The sequence below is a fragment of the Lathamus discolor genome, chromosome 11 (assembly GCF_037157495.1).
Source record: "Lathamus discolor isolate bLatDis1 chromosome 11, bLatDis1.hap1, whole genome shotgun sequence".
Classification (NCBI taxonomy): Eukaryota; Metazoa; Chordata; class Aves; order Psittaciformes; family Psittacidae; genus Lathamus; species Lathamus discolor.
Genome location: NC_088894.1, coordinates 1,402,652 through 1,417,855, shown reverse-complemented (window position 1 = coordinate 1,417,855; position 15,204 = coordinate 1,402,652). Strand labels below are relative to the sequence as shown.

The 15,204-nt window shown below is 58.9% G+C and overlaps 2 protein-coding genes across 10 annotated transcripts in view; one reads left to right on the top strand and one right to left on the bottom strand.

Annotated features, from left to right (window-relative positions):
• The window catches only part of ZBTB46 (zinc finger and BTB domain containing 46), a 48,084-nt gene extending 41,808 nt beyond the window's left edge, over positions 1-6,276 (top strand). For all 9 annotated transcript variants that reach the window (XM_065691764.1, XM_065691763.1, XM_065691761.1 and 6 more), the window contains one exon: positions 1,367-6,276. In XM_065691764.1, coding sequence (XP_065547836.1) covers positions 1,367-1,753 — 387 coding nt within the window. In that variant the 3' untranslated portion in view covers positions 1,754-6,276. The remainder of the gene's footprint in view (positions 1-1,366) is intronic.
• Positions 6,277-7,959: 1,683 nt separating this feature from the next.
• SLC2A4RG (SLC2A4 regulator) lies at positions 7,960-11,962 on the bottom strand. The gene is given in 9 exon segments (XM_065691806.1): positions 7,960-8,161; positions 8,252-8,284; positions 8,286-8,332; positions 8,419-8,686; positions 8,777-8,877; positions 9,534-9,778; positions 9,873-9,982; positions 10,802-10,953; positions 11,820-11,962. Coding segments are annotated over 9 exon segments (1,170 nt in total). The 5' UTR covers positions 11,922-11,962; the 3' UTR covers positions 7,960-8,049.
• Between the last annotated feature and the right edge of the window lie 3,242 nt (positions 11,963-15,204).

Here is a 15,204-nt window from a genome sequence, read left to right as displayed (position 1 = left end):
AAAAGAAGAAATGAGTTAAAGAAAGGGTTAAGTACTGGGGATACATGCCCAGAGGCTCTGGGACTGATGCTGATGCTCAGTGTCCAAAGCACTGGACAGTGTGATACAAGGCGGATCCTTCTTTGTTTCTACACCACTTCCCAAAGGGTCTTCTGTGGATCAGGGATAGGGCAGTCACTGAGGCGAGCTCCTGGGCTGCCCCACTGTGCTGTTAATATATTAAAAATATGAAGAATATATATGTAAAGAGAAAATATACATGTCTCTAATGTAAGGTATATTGGCCAGCCCTGAAGTAGTCAGTTGGACTAGATGATTGTTGTAGGTCCCTTCCAACTGAACTATACATAAGTAAAATGAATCTTTATATATATTTTATATGTGGTTTATTATATATATATGAATATATATATATATATATATACACACATGAAAGTACCTGATGAGGCTCCCTGTGTTGGAATTCAGGCGTCCTCACTGCACTGCTTGGCTGTTTCCTTAGGGAGAGGAGCATGTGAACATTTTAAGCAAGCTCCTGGCCTTTCACAAAAGGAAGGAAGCAGCGGATTCCACCTTTGGTTAGGTGGTTTTGTGCTTCTCAAAGTATGCAGTTCTGGTCGTTGTGTAGTGGAGTTTGACTCTTGAAGGGATGGATCTCTGGTATCCTGCAGATATTTTCCCACTTAGCACTGATTCCCTGTTCCCGTGTGCCTGGTATTCTTGGACATGGAATGCAGCGTGATTTATGGATCAGAAGCATTTGTGACAAACCATTTTTCAGCCACCAGAGTAGTCAGCAGTGAGGTTAGAAGTGCATCTAGCTGCAGTTTTGGAGAGATACAGGATGCATTCCCAGTGCTCCTGCTCTTTGGTTATTGGTAGCAGTGGGATCAGGAGGGAGACCGTGGAATTAATGTGACATTGACATGTTTGATTGTGGGTTGCTCTGCTCTGGTCTGCAGAGAACTGGTGCTTGGGGTGGGGTGTACTGGGGGGCTGAGGGACCTGGGTGGGGGGGTAGTTTGGATAAGAGAAGGCTCGGAGGGACCTGATCGCTCCCTACAAGTGCCTGACAGGAGGATGGAGCCAGGAGGGGCTGGGCTCTGCTCCTGAGGAACAAGGGATGGGACAAGAGGAACCGGCCTCAAGCTGCACCAGGGCAGGTTTAGATGGAGCTGAGGAACAATTCCTGCCCCAGAGGGTGCCCAGGTGGAGGTGTTCACACACTGTGTAGACGAGGCCGTCAGTGCCATGGGTTAGTGGTGGCCTTGGCACTGATGGGGAACGGTTGATCTGGATGAGCTTAAAGGGCCTTTCCAAGCTGGTTGCTTCCATGCTAACTGTCCTGGTGATTCTCCTTCCCCAGGTCCACAGCAAAGACAAGAAGTACGTGTGCAAAGTGTGCAACCGAGTGTTCATGTCCGCGGCCAGCGTGGGGATAAAGCACGGCTCCCGCCGCCACGGTGTCTGTGCCGACTGCTCTGGCCGAGGCATAGCCGGTCACCTGGACCACAACGGAGGAGAAGGCTCTCCAGACGAGTGCTACCCCGGGGAAGGCCAGTACATGGAAGACCCGGACGACATCAAAGTGGAAGGAGACGAGGAGATGGGAGACGACGACGACATCAAGTGGAAGGATGACGTGGGAATGTCACAGGATGATGTGATTTTAGATGACGACAAAGACGTCGACTCTCCGCAGGAGCAGGACAACTCTGGGGAGAACGACAAGGATTTTACCTGGATTTCTTAGGGATTCCTTTGTTTGTTTGGTTTTTTGTTCCGCTCTCTTGTTTGTAGGGGGAGGGAGGGTGGGAAGGAAGGAGTGTGTCAGAAAAGAAACTTAAGTAGCCTTGTTGTCGTCCATGTGTGCAAAATAACTCTTGTGTTTTCTAAACCAGTCCTTCTCTGTCCCGCTCGGATACTGTCTTAGCAGGGTCACTCCCAGTGGCACCACTGACTTCGCCTTCCCCCTTCTCCCTCCACCACCAGCCCCGGCCGCAGCCGTCGGGTTGATGAAGTGAGGGTGCGAGCACTGCGTGATGGGAGCCTGGGTGAAGCACGAGTCCTCCCTCCCTCCCTTCCCACCCTGACCCTGCCCGGGGAGAGCTCTGTGTCCAAAGCAGGTTGTTTTCGTGGTGGTTGGGTTTTTGTTTCTTTCCTTTATTCTGTTTAACACCTTGTCTGTGTGCTGAGATCCCAGTGGGATTACAAGCTGGTGTTGTGAAAGCAGGTTGATGGATGTGTTTGGAGGGCTTCCTTTGGTGATACAGGCCTTTGGCAAAGCTATTGGAAGAGAGTTTTGATTGTTTTTTATGGAGCCAAATAGATCAAATGGCAAGTCAGGTTAGAGCCTTATGGATTCTTCTCTTGGACTCTCAGCTTCCAAAAGAATCACCATCAAACAGAGGAAGATGATGACGTTTCTTGGACCTGCTGGTGTCATACCCACGTCCTGTCTTCCAGCCTTGGTTATCCGCAGGCACTGCAATGCATGTTGGTGCTCCCAGAAGCGCCCTTTGCTGTAAAGGACACAGGTAATTCTCTACCTGTTGTTCTTTCCTTTTGCTCAGCTGCCTTTTCACAGATATATGCAAACCATAGCGAAAGCATTTGGCGAAGTGCAGGAGGAGCTGGGAAAGGCCGAGGTGAGGAGATCCCAGCTGGGTGGAAATCCTGCTGCTCCCATCCTGTAGGTGTCAATGGGGGCAGGATTTCACCTGGGCACATTGGTCTTCCTCCCCCAGTTTCCCATGCATCACGAGTAGGCAGGACTCCTACTGACTCCATGCCACCCCCTTCAGCTTTAGCTGCACTGGTTCTGTGTAAGGTTTCAAATAAACCTACTTTATTTTAGCTAAGAGCCAGGTTTCTCTCCCAACATCTCCAAAGAGACTCTGGGACTGCTCCAGGTGGTTGGATTCTCCTTGTTCATACCGGCCACTGTTGCCTTCTCCCAGCTCCACCTAAATGACAGCAGCAAAGCGCATTGGAAGTGTCTCGCTCCTGAGCAGAAGCTGGTTTTTACCCTTCACCTCTTTGCTTCTGGTGCTTTTTGAAATGACAAAGCTGACGACCTCACTCTTTCCTTGCCACGGAGCAGTTTTATGCCCTGCCTGTGACGGTGGTTCTGCCACAGAAGACAACCCGTTACCAGAAAGCCAAATGACTTAACGGTGCTATTTTCCCCCCGTGGTGGGACAGGTGATCCCAGTGGGATGGAGAATGTTCTTGCAGGTCTGGTGGTCCTTAGTGAAAAGCCTGGTTCCATCCAGTGATGGAAATACCCAGTGTCTTGTACAATTAACCCCAGTAAAGCAAACAGTCTTGAAGGACTGGAGCCACTCGGTGCCAGGATTTGATGGAGTGTGGTGGGAGCCTCGATCCTGGCACCTGCAGTAGCTGGTTCTTCATTCAGTCCCTGATTTCAGGCACATCCTGGGTTTGTGGCATTTATTCCTCTCTCTGCTCCTCAGTTCCTTGCAGAATGCTCTTTATTGGGAGTCTCCAGCAGCTCCTGATCTGTTGCTTCGGGTGCACGCCGGGGATTCAGAAGCACGGTTCTTCCCTAGAATCCTCTGCTGGGCTCCGTGAGGCCACGTGAGCACTATGTGCTGCTGCTGCTCCTTCGGATTGAAGGAGTTAAGTGGGACTTGTTGCTTTTGGGCAGGGAGAAGGGATCACCCTCCTCACAGAGCGGAAGGGTCACGCTGAAACATCTTTATTAAGCAGTTAAACCCCTCATTTTCCATTTTAGCTTCTTCTAAATCCCTCCTTCCATAGCTAAAGGGACATAAACACCCCAGAACGTGACGACTGGACCCTTGGATGCTGCTCTTCCAGTGGCTGGGGGGGGGTCCCAGAGCGAGGTTGCTGGCTCCTTACCCTGACTTTGGCCTCTCATCGTGTGGGCTCTGTATTTATTGTCATTTATCCTGTAAATATGGGGGTTCTCTGAGGTCCTGAACTTGCAGCCTTACCTGTAACACGTAGACAAATACAGACAGTGCTTCACAGATAGCTGTAGCTTTGCTCTTCCTGTGTACAAATCTATTTAAACATCCATTTTAACCCCAAAACCGTTCAGATTCCCTTTGGTTTCTGTGCCATTCCATCTCAGCCACCTCCTCCCACACTGGTGTGTGGATCTGCTGTCATACCCTCCGAGGAGGAGCAGGAGATGTTGGTCTGAGTCTTCCTCGTCCTCACCCTTGGGTTTTGTTAGCAGAATTCTGGAGCTCTTCACTTTGGGATTCCTTTGGAAATACTTCTCTTTCCTTTGTATTATTTAAAGGGTGGGCAATAAACCAGGTGGCTTGGGAAGTGTTTCCCAGTGGTGCCCCTTGGGAAAAGGGATGAAAAAATCTTTGAGCTGGCGATGCAAAAAAATATATCAAAAAGGAGAGAAAACCAGAAAAATCCACTTAAAAGCTGACTTTGACCATGTCACCACGATGCTCTATATGACCAACATAGACTGCATACACCAAACCAACCCATCCAAGTGCTCTGGTTTGATGGAGGTGGCCGCTATGGAAGCGCAGGAATTAGTCTTGAACCGGCCACGCTCCGCTGGGCTCAAACCCAGGGAATTTGGGCTTTTCCCCTTCCTTTTTTTAATGCTGGAACTTTATAAAACTTCACCCCTTGTTCCACGTGGCTCCTCTCGGGATCTACTGCCTATGCAAACGTCTTCTGCCCTTGGAGAAAAGCAGCTCTGCCTGTTGTAGCCAACACTAGCTCCAGTAACCCCTGGCTCTTTGTATTTCCCTTCAGGGCTTTGTATACTTCCCCGAGGTTCCCCTTTTTTAGGTTTTTCTAACTCTATGGATGTGTGTGCATAGAACTTTACAGATTGAGTTTCAAAAGGAGAATTCCCTTTCCGGGTAAAGCAGTTGAACCGCTTGGGTCTCGATAACTCGCAGCTGAGGGGGGGTTTTGAAGTATTTGTACATAGCCTCCGTGTTCCTCCCTGGATTTCCTCCAGGATCCTCATTTGGTTTCTAATCTGAGAGTACAATGCATGTCCCAGCCCCGCTTCACAAGCCCAGGGTGTGAAAGACACCCTCCTGCCCCAGCCCCACCAAAACCCCATGAGGAACGCGCTGAGGCCCTTGGGTTTGGTGGTGGTCCTGCAAGGAGAACAAGTTGAGGGGCTTGCTTGGACTTCTCTTGTTGATTGTCACGGGATGGTTCGTGTGGAAGGGACCTTAAAGCCGTTCCCCTGGTCCTGTCCCTCCCTTGTGAAGCTTTGTGCATTTTGTTTCCAAATGGTTTATTTAAAAGTCACAAATAACCCAGTTTTGGATAGATTTTCAGGTCACCCCAAAGCCTCGCAGCTCTGGTGGGACGGGCTCAGTGCAGGGTTGCAAAGTGACCGTCCCCCTCCCTTCTGTTGCCCTTCTCCCTTCGTTTGCCATCAAAAATCTCTGGCTCGGAGTACAGGAGGAATCTTTTCCATGCACAAAGAAACCCCCTCCGGCCTTGGGTCCTGCTTTAGTTCTCCCACCTTTAAATACTCCTCTTTCCTACTGCTAAAGCCACGTCCTGGTGAGGTTTTGGGTTCATGTCCCCCCACCTCAACCCTTCCCACCTGAGCAAAGCAACTCCCTAAAACTCCATGCAAAAACTGGAATTCTTTGCAATACGAGAGAGAGAATCCTCATTTGAGCTCCTCTTGGGACGCATCAGCTCCTGCAGAAGCCATACTTCATGGGTCGCTATTCCCTACGTTCTCTCTCGTTTGGAATCTCTGCCTTTGGTTTCCACCGTAGTCCCGCATAGTCAGAGTGCTGTGTGTATGCTCTCAGATAGAGGTATTTATTTTGCAACGTGCTTTAAACCTGTCTAGAAAATAAAGAAATGAAACAAAAAAAAAAAAAAAAACCCAGGACAGAGTTTAAAGAGTGATGATTATTATTAATTATTATTATTATTATTATTTTTGGCTGGGAATATTCTATATTATACTGACTTTATATTAATTATTATCAACCTGTGTTTGTATTGAGGATGTGTTCAATATCCTGGGGAGGTGCAGGAGGAGGGTTTGGGTATCCAGGGGTTTTGGTGGGAGGCCATGGCTGTGTTGTTCTGATGCTCTGTAAATGTAGTTCAGGTCAGCCCGACCTTCTTTTCTAGTTGCTCTCCGGGTTCCCGGCCGCCTGGGCATGCCGGAGCGTTCCTCTCGGCAGGAATTCCTTTTGTGATGGGGTTTAGCTTAGGCATCCTTGCAAAAATCAATCCGTTTCAATAAATTGGGATATTGCTGCTACACTTCCGGCTTGGGTTTGGGGTTTGTTGCTCTATGGTAAGTACTTTTCCTCCTCCTTGTGGGTACGGTTGGGGTGATGGTGGTGCATGCAGGGGCAGCACCCACGTGTAGGGATGAGCACCCTGGGGCTGTCGGGGCCCTCACCCCAGGCTGGGGGTGATGTTCTTTGGCCTGGCCTTTTCCTGTGCCCAGAGGTGTTGGAGCGAGGCCATAGGAGATGCTGCGAGGGCTGGAGCAGCTCTGCCCTGGAGCCAGGCTGAGAGAGCTGGGCTGGGGCAGCCTGGAGAAGAGAAGGCTCCTGAAGGGGAGACCTGAGAGCAGCTCCAGTGCCTGAAGGGGCTGCAGGGAACCTGGAGAGGGGCTTGGGACAAGGGCCTGTAGGGACAGGCCAAGGGGAATGGCTTGAACCTGCCCGAGGGGACAGGGCTTGGGAGCAGCCTGCTCTAGTGGAAGGATTGGATGAGCTTGGAAGTGGATGCGCTTTAAGGTCCCTTCCACCCCAAACCCCGCTGTGATGCTGGGATCATCCTATGACCTCCCCTCCCACCCCCGCAGAGCCCCTCAACCACAGGAATCCGGAAGAAAAATCCTTAAAAAAGAATCCAAATATTTATTTTGTTGTTTTTTCCTTCGGGATCTGACGCATCCCAGCCCCTGGGGGGACCGGGCAGGTGGGGGCCAGCCTGGCACAGCACCAGCCCATAGGGCTGATGTGGTCTGAGCCCCACCTTGCAATGGGGAGACCCTGCAATAAGGGGAGGTCCCAATGCAATGGGGACCTGCCCTGGGCTGGCCGCACACCCATCCCCATCCTCATCCTCATCCTCACACAGGGAAGGGGCTGGGCCAAACCCAGCCCTGAGCCTGTGAACGGGATGGGATGAGAGGGGAGAAAAGGGGGTTTTGGGGGGGGGGGGGGGATAAAAAGGGGTTTGAGAGGGGGGGATGGGGTTTGAAGGGAATAAAGCCCCTTAAAACCCGCCCAGGTTTGGAGGCCTCTGCAGGCACTGCCCTGGGAGGGAGTTATTTAAAAATACGAATTTTCATATATTTTATTTAAAAAATAAAAACACACGAAAGGAAAACGAAAAATAATAAAAACGAGAGGAAAAAAAAAATAAAAACGGGGGTTGGGGGGGGGTGGGGGTTTGGGGGTGGGGGGGGAAAACCCAATAAAAAGCCACCTCTTTGTGCAGTTTGGCTTAGTGCAAATGGGCGCGTTCCTGCAGGCACTTCCCGGAGCATCGCCCCGGCTCCCCCAGACGAAAGAGACAGCAACAAGGATACAAAGAGTAAAAACCCCTTTGGGGGGGGCTCAAAGTGGGGGGGGGGGGGGGGGGGCAGGCACCCACCTCTGCCCCGGGCACTGGGGGTGCCCCCCAGGGAGCAGGTTGGGGGGCAGGAACAGGCACACACACACACACACCCCCCCTCTTTACCAAGCCCCCCCCCCATGGGTGCAGGCACAGCTTATCCGAGCCATGGGCAGCCCCCGGGATGGGGGGGTCCCCAAGAGCAGCCGGCAGCACCCCCCCCCCCCCCACCGCAGTGCTGGCATAGGGGAGGGGGGGCACATTTAGCTTATCTTCCAAAGGAACAACGGGGGGCAAGCTCCGTGTGCATAAAGCTTTGGGGGGGGGCCGTTCCCTGAGTCCGGGGGGACCCCGGGGGTGGCGTTTTTGGGGGGGGGGGGGGGGGAGCGCAAAGGCACCTCGAGTGCAAAATGTGCAAGAAGGAGGGGATGCTGCAGCCCCGGCGGCCCCGGGGGCTCGGGTTCAGTCGAGGAAGCGCTGGCAAGCCTTCTTCCAGCGGCACGCCGTGCACCACAGCTCCCGGTTCTCCATGCCGTACACCTTGCGGCACTTCTTGGCCTCCCCCCGCGGCCTCCTGCGGGGGGCACAGGGGCCACGTTATGGGGCTGGGGATGCGCTCAACGAAGGGGCACGAAGGGGACGGGGAGGCGATGCCGGTGCTCACCTGGGCACAGCGGGCGGCTTGGGCGGCGGCGCGGGCGCTGCCGGGGGGCACCGGTGGTGGCCGCGGGGACACGGGGCAGCCCTGCGGGGACAGGACCCGGCCCCGGGTCAGCACTGGGGGATGGCGATGGGGTCACAGCAGCCCCGTGTCCCCGTCCCCCTCCTCACCTGGTACGCGTGGTCAGTGTGGACGTGGCACAGGCCGGGGGGCTGCGGGGGGCTGCGGGGGGAGCCCAGCGCCACGTCCGGGCTCGGCAGCGGCACCGGCGGCACCGGCCCCTGCGCCTCGGGGCCGGGGAAGGCGGGGGGCACGGAGGAGGTGGGGGAGACCGGGGTGAGGCTGGAGAGCCCGTCCGTCAGCGACTCCACGTCCACGTCCAGCTCCGTGTAGTAGAAATCCTCCTCGCCGTCGCTCTGCTCCAGGTCGGGTTTACGGCTGCGGGGAGAGCGGGGAACGGTTGGGGCGGGGGGGGGGGTGTCTTAGGGAGGGGTTTGGGGGTACCTGGGGGGGCCCCCGTGCGCTCACCCAAGGTGCGCGGTTCGGATGTGCTTCTGCATCCCTGAGGAGCTGCTGAGGACTTTGCCGCAGCTCTTCCACAAGCACTTGAACATCACCTTGGTGGAGTTCTGCAGGAGAGAGGCGTCAGGATGGCAGCCCCCTCCCCGGCGTCATCCCCATTGACGTCCCCAACCCCAGCCTCATCCCAAACCCCATCATCCCCAGCCTCATCCCTACAACCAACCGCAACCTCTTCTTCCTCCCCATCCTCATAATCCCCATCCTCATCCCTCCACCATCCCCATCCCTAACTGCGTCCTCCTCTTCCTCTCCGTCCTCATACTCTCCAAACTCATCCCCATCATTATCCCCATCCCCAACTCCACCACCATCCCCAACATTATCCCTATCCCCAACAACATCCTGTCATCCCCAACCTCATTCCCACCATCATCCCCACCCCCAACACATCCTCCTCTTCCTCCCCATCCTCATAATCCCTGTCCTCATCCCTCCATCAACCCCATCCCCAATCGCATCCTCCTCTTCCTTCCCATCCTCATAGTCCCTACCCTCATCCCTCCATCATCCCCATCCCCAACCACATCCTCCTCTTCCTCCCCATCCTCTTCCTCCCCATCCTCATCCCTCCATCATCCCCATCTCCAATTGCATCCTCCTCTTCCTTCCCATCCTCGTAGTCCCTACCCTCATCCCTCCATCATCCCCATCCCCAACCACATCCTCCTCTTCCTCCCTACCCTCATCCCTCCCTCATCCCCACCTTCCTCTTCCGCGGGACGGGCTCTCCGAACACAAAGTGGGTGCCATCGGGCTCGTCGGGGCCCTCGTCGGGCAGCGGCGCGGGCAGGAAGGTGCTGGGGACGTGGCTGGAGAGCGGAGGGGACGGCGTGGATGGGGTGGAGCGGTCACTGGCCGGGTCCCAGCTCCAGTCCCCGCTGGTGTTGCTGCTGCTGCTGCAGCTGGAGGACATGGCCGGCGCCTCCTTCCAGACCTCACCGCCGGGCTCTGGTGGGGAGGAGGAGGAGGAGGAGGAGGAGGAAGGTCAGGACCTGCCGCAGGGACGCGTGTCCAGGGACGGGGCTCGGGGGAACGCTCTTACCTGGTGCAGGGGCGGCCGGAGGGTGCCCGAGCACCAGGGGGCTGGTGGAGAGGCTGGTGAGCACCGCGGCTGCCATCACCTCGTCGATGCCGGCCTTGCCCGAGAGCCTCCTGCCAGCGACAGCAAAGAGGGGCTGAGGTGAGGATGGACGAGGCCCTGGGAGCCTTCATCCCCCACCCCGGACCCCCTACCCTGACTCAATGCCTCTCCTGTAGTGAGGGGCCCAGAGCTGGACACAGCATCCGAGGTGCGGCCTCACCAGTGCCCAGCGCAGGGGGACATGGGTGGCACGGGGTCACTGAGCATCACTACGCACAAAGGCACCCATGGGTGCCCTGCAGCACCCTGAGATGCTGGGGCTGATGATGCCGGGCATCATCCCAGCAGCCTGACTGGGAACCCCATTGGGCAGTGGTACAGGCAGCCAAATCACTGCTCTTCACCACACCGGAGCAGAGGAACCCTCCGTGCCCATGGGTACCAATGCATCTGAGGGCACCGGCACCTGCATCCTGCTGCTGAGCCGGGGCCAAACAACTTCCTGAGATGGAAAATGACTATGAAATATGGGATTTAAGAGAAAAAGCAACAAGTTGGGAACTCCGGGGCCATTTTGCAACCTTCGGTGCCATGGGGATGGGTAAATACAGCACTGGAGGGCAGTGATGCCCAATGAGCCCCAAGTGGTGCTGCCAGAGCCAGAACTGCTCCAGGGCTCGTGTATGGCACCGGATCCTTCTCCCCACAGCCGGTCACAGCCAGAGCCCCGGTGCTGCTGCACGGGGCCAGGCGGTCACAACCAGAGCCCCTGTGCTGCAGACAGCGACCAAAGTCCTCCTGCAGCCGGTGCGAAACCTCCCGGGGAGGCGGCGGCTCCGGCAGGCCGGTCCCGGTCACCGTTACCCGTCCCGTTGGTGCCATGGTCCTACCTGTGCCGCGGCACCGGGATGTAGGCGGAATGCAGCGCCAGGCACCGCTCCAGCCCCGCGTCCAGCACCCGCAGCATCGCTTCCTGGCTGCCGGGCTCCAGCCACCCCCCGGCCCCCGCCGGCAGCCCCCGAGCGCCGCAGGGGTGAGCAGCCTGGGGGGAGAGGTGGTGGTGTCAGTGTGGATCCCATGGGATCGATCCCGTAGGAATCCCGGCAACCGGATGGGGAGGGAGCCAGGACCCTGCTGGCCACTCAGTGGGTGCCTATGGGGTAGAGCCCAAGTGGATCCCACCAGGTTGGAGCTCCACAGCGGAGAGAGCAGGGGGGGGATCCGGCCAATGGATCCCTCCATAGGGAGATCCCTACGGACACAGCAGGGATCCAGCAGGATAGCCACGGAGCCAGGAGACCGGGCACCCTCCAGCACCCAGCTCTAAGGTGGCAGCATCCAAGTGCCCAGTGACAGCACCAAGGGGATCCTCCTCTGAGCAGATCCAGCGGGGGATCCAACGGGAGACCCAGTGGGGATCCCCACGGAGCTCTGCAAAGCCATGAGCTGCCTTGGCCCTGCCTTTAGCAGGGACAGCAGCAGCCACTGCCTGCCCACCACGGGGATCCCCCTCCAAGTGGATCTCCGCATCCCACACCGATCCCAGCGGGCCTGACCCAGGGATCCACCGCATCCCTCGTACAGCCCCTGCCCGGGCAGATCCCGCAGGAGCCTCCCAAGGGAAGGAGCCGCAGGGCACTGCCAGCACCCAGCGGATCCCCCCGGGGCAGATCCAGACGGGATTTACCGGGACCAAATCCCACCCTAAACAGGGGGTACCCCCGCCCCCCGCGCCCCCCCCGCCCCCCCCCTCACCACCACCCCCCCCCCCCGTTTCCCCCCTCCCGGCGCCATTTTAACGGAGGGAAACTTTCGGGCGGGCGCTGTCAGCTGTCACCGCCCCCCCCGCCTCCCCCCCGCTTCCCCCCCCCCGGTCTCCGCCGCCGCCGCCGCCTCTTCCCCCGGTACCTTCGGGGCGGCGCCGCCTCCTCCGGGCTGGGGCAGGGGCAGAGCGGGCGGCTCCCGGCGGCGGCGCCGGGCGGCGGGCGCTAGGACCCGAGGGGGCTCCATGCGGGGAAGCGGCGGCGGCGGCACCGGCGGCGGCGGCGGCCGCGGCCCGGCCCCGGGGAGCGCTGGCCCGGTGTCGGCGCCGGCTCAGGCCACGCCCACCGAGCTCATGGCTATTGGTCAGCTCGACCCCGCGGCAGCGGCTCCGACGTTTCTGATTGGCTCTTTCGAGATGTCAATTGGCGCGCCGGGACACGCCCCCCCGGCCCTGCCCCAGCCACGCCCCCGGCGCAGCGGCCATCTTCGCGCGCCCCGCCCTCCCGCCGGCGCGCGCGCTCAACCCGGGGGGGGGGCGGGGGGGGCGCACCCCAAAACCGGACCCCCCCCAACATCACCCCCCCCCCCAACCCCCTCCTTTCCACCCCCCCCGAGTGCTGGGACCGGGCCCCGTGAACCCGACCCCCGCCCCCACCCCCCCCCCAAAGTCCCCAAAAGTTGCAGGGTGACCCCAAAAAGTCCTGATTTTCACCCAATTGAGGCGCCCGCACCCCGAAATCTCGGGGCTTCCGCCAGCCCGGAGGACACCATGGAACTGCTGCGGCTTTGTCCGAGTTACGGGGCTGGAACTCAGCGAGTTATAACCTGGGGGGGGGAGGGGGTGTGCCCCCCAAGTTATGGGGCTTCTGATAAATGATAGGGGCTCACACAAAGTTACGCACCCCGAAGGTTATAGGGACCCCCCCCCGGGTTTATACCCGCTGGAGTTGGCTGTAGGGCTCCCCATCGGCTATAGGCTCCCCGGCACTTACGGTGCCTGCGGGGGGGGGGAATCGTCTCTATTTTGGGGTGCAAGAGCGGTTCCTAGCGGGAAGGGGGTCCCCGGCCCCGCAGGGCTGGGTCCGTTCCGCCCTGCAGGGAAGCGAGCTGCCAAAATCCACCCGCAGCGGCAGGGCCGGGTTCGGGGGGCCCTGGGGGCGTGGGGTGCGCGGGGTACCGGGGGCATGGAGCTCCCGTGGGTACCTGGGGGATATTGGGGTGCACGGGGTGCATGGGGTACATAGGGATGCATGGAGTGCATGGGGTATATAGGGGCTCATGGGGTGCACGGGGTTCATGAGGTACATAGGGGTGCATGGGGTTCATGGGGTGCATGGGGGTGCATGGAGTGCATAGGGGTGCATGGGATACATAGGGGTGCATGGGGTACATAGGGGTGCATGGGGTACATAGGGGTGCATGGAGTGCATGGGGTATATAGGGGCTCATGGGGTGCACGGGGTTCATGAGGTACATAGGGGTGCATGGGGTTCATGGGGTGCATGGGGGTGCATGGAGTGCATAGGGGTGCATGGGATACATAGGGGTGCATGGGGTACATAGGGGTGCATGGGGTATATGGGGGTGCATGGGGTACATAGGGGTGCATGGGGTACATAGGGGTGCATGGAGTGCATGGGGTACATGGGGGTGCATGGGGTACATAGGGGTTCATGGGGTACATAGGGGTTCATGGGGTGCATGGGGTTCATGGGGTGCATAGGGGTGCATGGGGTACATAGGGGTGCATGGGGGTGCATGGAGTGCATAGGGGTGCATGGGATACATAGGGGTGCATGGGGTACATAGGGGTGCATGGGCTACATAGGGATGCATGGAGTGCATGGGGTGCATAGGGGTTCATGGGGTACATGGGGTACATAGGGGTGCATGGGGGTGCATGGAGTGCATAGGGGTGCATGGGATACATAGGGGTGCATGGGGTACATAGGGGTGCATGGGCTACATAGGGGTGCATGGAGTGCATGGGGTACATGGGGGTGCATGGGGTACATAGGGGTGGATGGGGTACATGGGGGTGCATGGGGTACATAGGGGTTCATGGGGTGCATGGGGTTCATGGGGTGCATAGGGGTGCATGGGGTACATAGGGGTGCATGGCGTGCACGGGTGCCGGGGGTACCGGGGGTGCAGGGGGATCCGTGCCCGGCACCCACCCGTGCTCAGGTCCCCGCCTGTGGCCCCGCTGCTGTTTGACCCCCCCGCAGCCTGAAGGCCGGGACAGAGTCCGTGCGGCTGCCGCGGCCGCTGGCCCCAGCCTGTCCCACCCCGTCCCATCAGCCCGGGGCCGGTGACACGGGAGGGGTCCGGGGGCCATTGGTGGGGGGGGGGGGCTGGATCCCCGGTGTGGCAGCGGGGCAGGGGTCTCGTGGCTCTTGCCCACCCCTCGTCCCTGCCCTCGGGGCGGCCGGGGCTGCCCCCTCCGCCCTGCTCCCTGGTGCTTTCATTGCGAGAACGAGAGCCACAAGCAGGGAAAACCCCGAAGGGCCCGGCCCAGGGACCGGGAGGCACCGGCGCGGCCACCCCAGGGGTGTCCGGCTGAGGGGCAGCATCTGCAGGAACCGGGGTACCCATGGGGGCCCGAACCTGCCCCGGGAGCGCAGAGGAGGAGCCTTCATCCCCCATCCTTTGGCCCTGATTTATGGACCCCACCGGAGGTGCCGAGGGAGCTCCGGGGCAGGCACAAGGCTCTGGTCCCCCCCCCCGGGTTGTGACAAGCAGCCATGGTGGGCCGTGGTGGTGGCTCCTTGGCTCCGGTGCCCCGGCTCTGGTTTAATCGTTAACACCGAAGCGCTGAGCTGGCTCCGCTCTTGTGCAACCCCTGCGAGCCCCGAGCATCGCCCATTGCACAAGCGCTCCGGTGCCCCCAGCCAGACCCCATCCACGGGCAGGGCGGCTCCGGCATCCAGCCTGGCATCCCTGGGGCTGCCCCTGTGGTACCCACATGCCCTGGCTGCATCCCGAGTGGTGCTGCCCATGGGGACAGGGCCTTGCCCATGCTGCGGCTCTCCCCTGAGCTGCCACTTGCCTGCTTATGGGGAATGGAGCTGGAGGGGGGATAGGGACATGTGGGGCGTGAAGATGCGTGGGGTAGGGGGCCGTGGGGTCTGAAGCCGTTCGTATGTGGTGCTGCATGGATGCGGACCCGGTCTGGGTGCACAGCCCTGTGCTGGGTGCTGCCATGTGCAGTGTGCGGAGCCGTACGGGACGGAGATCCTCACAGCGCGCAGCACCGTGCAGCACCGCGCACCACCCTGCAGAGCGCAGCACCGCGCGGTGCGGGCCTCCGTGCAGGGCTCGCTGGGCTCCTGCTCGCTCCCCCTTGCGGGAAGGGCACCGCGCAGCAGCGTCCCCTGATAGAACCATCCCCTTGTAGCATCGTCCCCTTATGGACCCATCCCCTTGTAGCATCGTCCCCTTATGGACCCATCCCCTTGTAGCATCGTCCCCTTATGGACCCATCCCCTTGTAGCATCGTCCCCTTATGGACCCATCCCCTTGTAGCACC